Here is a 3446-nt window from a genome sequence, read left to right on the forward strand (position 1 = left end):
AGTGCATATCTAAACACATTATACATTTATTGGTTTATTGTACACATCAAGTACGAAAAATTCTTAGCGATAAATTTTACATAGGGAAATCGCTCAACGGGCAAGTTATTATCATCGGATCACAATTTTGTTTTAAACAGACTAAAGAACGAATAATAAATGTCCCCACTATATGGCTCGCAAAGCTGACAAAAGCTCTTGGCATGACTGTCCATTGATTCGTCGATACAGAATGAAATACTTTCTGTTGCAACATGGAACTTTGGCAACAGGCATGGCAATGTAATTTATAAGAACTATCTTCAACATGCATGGACATGGACTGACTACATAGATCGGCAAAATAATTTTGTTTTTGAACTTCCCATCACAGCCTCATTAACCCCAAAAAAAAAAAAAAACATAACAAGCCAACCCTGCAAAGTATTGTGTAACAAGGAAAAACCAAATGCTCCCTAAGCAAGTATCTTTTTACCTTTTCAATTTCCTCATCAAGCTAGTAAAAGACAGCCATCTAAGCAAAAAACAGCAAATTCCTAGGGAGAGAGCACCCTTAATACAGTAATTTACCCCACTACTTGCATCAATCAACCAGAGTTCAAATGAAAGTACCCTAGCCGTTATCCCATAACCTCACCTAAAAGGGTGGTGGTACCAAAACTATTGCAACCTTAGAGATCTAAAGCCCCAATTCCCCTTCTACTGCCATAGGAAAGTTCTACTGTGTTTTGTGTAAACTAACTTGCCCATATGAAAATAAGAAAGGTGAGAATACAAGCATGGATTTCTTTCATCTTTAAGGAGGATCACAACTACCACCTTCCTAGGGTAGAATATGAAGTTAAGAGAGAAAAACGACATGGTTGTCAGGCCAAAGGCATAAACCTAGCGTGACTTTAGTAATTCAGGAGTTTCTTATCCTTACCGATCATGAGTATCCTGAACATTTGTATGGAAACGGTAATTTGTCACCGGCAACAAAATTACAACAGCAAAGCTAAAACAACACCAATAGCTGCAGCATTTGCTTGCCATTCAACCAAAAAACAGTAATATGTCACCAGCAACAAATTATTATCAGCCAAGTTAAAAACAACATTCCACAGCTGTTGCATCTCCTTGCTATTCAGCGAACAAACAGTAGTTTGTGACCAGCAACAAAATTACAACCAACAACAAATATAACAGCATCAACAACTGCTGCATCGTCTTGTGATTCAGCCACACTGGCTTTTCACGGACCCAACTATAGAAGGCCAAGAATTCCCATCATAAGTAAATTACAACAAGGCATACCATCACAATATTCCATGGAAGTATACTTTGAATTAGAAAAGAAATTAAGAAATCAAATAATGCCAAAAAGAAAATCCACAGAAGCGTAATTATAAACCAAAAGTAAAAATCTTAATATCACAACACCAATCAGTAATGCCAGAATGCAGAGGCAATATCAAAAGAAGTTCTGGGATGGATTAAGTACAACAAAAGGAGTTAAACCTTATAAATAAGTCGGCCCAATCAGTTCTAGTAAGCAGAATATACATGAAAGGATCATTCATTTGGGAATGTCCTGATATGCAACATCAACCAAAGCCAGATTACAACCGTGGCCTCCTCCCTTCCTTCTTAATCCTGCAAAAGCAAAATAACACTTTTTCATCAAGTTTATACTATAACAAGACAACGTACGACAGCCACAACTTACATCAGCATCAGAATGCGGCAAGAGGTTGCGAGAACCAGCATGTCTACCCCGCGGTGAGATACTCTTTGGAGCAGGAGACCGGCCATTGTGATTACGTTCACCTGGACAAGCATCTCTAGAAGTGGTTGTTCTACGTGGAGAGGGGCTCCTTCAAGGAACAGGGCTACGGTGAGCGGGGGAGGGGCTTCGGCGAGCAGGGGAGGCACTTAAATATAAAATGAAATGTTAGACAAAGCTTATGAAAATAGTTTTCCATGGGGAAGAGAGAGATAAGAAGCAAAATATTAACCAAAAAAATTCTACCTTCCATGAGACCGACTTCGGTTGTGCCTCTCCTCATCATATTTACCTCTCCCACGACCTTTGTGGTAATCAGGGTTGCGGCTTCTACTCTGATGACGGTAATCTTTGTCTCTCCCACGGTACTGGTCACGGTCATACCTGCCCCTACTTCTACTTCAACTTCTCTTTTTAGAATCGCTGTCCCTATAATGATCTCGATGCCTAAAATAAATTAAAAAAAGGTGAAGTTCAGATTGTGGATACAACTCTTCAATATCTCTTAGCTCAAAGCATAATGTCAATCATTTAACTTAAGTACAACACAAAAGGGGAAGCAACATTCTGTGACCACTTCCACCTTGTTTTGGAGAGAAAATGGGTGATAGCATAAGAATATCAATGAAGGGAGGACAAGGAAGAATTAAGAGACTATTCATTTTAACACCAGTATCCATTCTAACACTAAAATATGCTTATCCACAGAAGCTCAAATTTAATTATGCCTTGATGGGATCACCACATTCCACACCCATAATAGGTTCTGTACACAATCCCAAGCCCAAGATAGTTTACTTAGAATTCAGAACACATTCTCTGAAAATTCAAATAAAAAAAATAGAAAAATCCAACCAGTCGGGTTTGTCAACTTAAGCTAAGCATCACCATTTCCTTTCCATTTCTTACTCCAGATCATCTACATTTCACTAAGACGGAAACAACAGGGAATTTCTAGAAAACCAATTCAACAACATTTAATTTATAAATATTTCTTAATTTTTTTTTTATATTTTTGTCTTTTAATATATTATATCAATTTTGGACTTAGAATTTTGAATGGTCTAATAAATTTTATAGCTCAGTCATATATGGAGGTAACAAATGTTATACAAAGAGAATCCAATAATAGACCCTTTCTCATTTGAAATGGGTAATCTCCAAAGCAAAGAGTAATACTGAATAAAGCTCCAGATGGAAAGTTATTTATCAACAGGTTATGGGCCTTATTCTCAAGATTGAAAGTACGGTGGTGAAGTTACCTAAAGCCCCTGAAAATTGGTTGAAGATCAACACTAATTGGAAGAAGGATTGCAAGTGGAAGAGTCAATGGAATTTAATTCTCAGCTTGTAAATTATGGGAAGAACTAGAATGATTTCATAGTCAATGAGTAAACGTCTCACTGTCCATGGAAGTATATACGAATGAATTAAAAGGGTGCTTGGAGATAAAGCTTCAATAGTGGCCTAAGGTTAAAGTTGTGGAAGTATATTTGGGAAATCTTCTCCAGAATTATTCAAAGGTAATGGACAAGCCTGTCCATTGTCTTTTTTTTTTTTTTTTTTTGCGCGGATTGCCCTTCTTTTGGGGTGGTCTTTTATTTTTGCCCCTCAAATTGGTGATCTTTAATTTTTGCCCTTCACCTAATACCCTGAGGTTCTGTGTTCAAACCCCAGCTCT

At 37.4% G+C, this 3446-nt stretch overlaps 1 protein-coding gene across 1 annotated transcript; it reads right to left on the bottom strand.

The window, feature by feature from the left end:
• Positions 1-1373: 1373 nt before the first annotated feature.
• Positions 1374-2231, bottom strand: LOC132035097 (uncharacterized). Its single transcript, XM_059425410.1, has 3 exons — positions 2012-2231; positions 1709-1913; positions 1374-1635 (listed from the first exon to the last, which is right to left on the bottom strand). Exons 1-3 carry the CDS (start codon positions 2145-2147, stop codon positions 1602-1604), a joined length of 375 nt encoding a protein of 124 aa, XP_059281393.1. The 5' UTR covers positions 2148-2231; the 3' UTR covers positions 1374-1601.
• Positions 2232-3446: the final 1215 nt, after the last annotated feature.

Source organism: Lycium ferocissimum, chromosome 10 (genome assembly GCF_029784015.1).
Source record: "Lycium ferocissimum isolate CSIRO_LF1 chromosome 10, AGI_CSIRO_Lferr_CH_V1, whole genome shotgun sequence".
Classification (NCBI taxonomy): Eukaryota; Viridiplantae; Streptophyta; class Magnoliopsida; order Solanales; family Solanaceae; genus Lycium; species Lycium ferocissimum.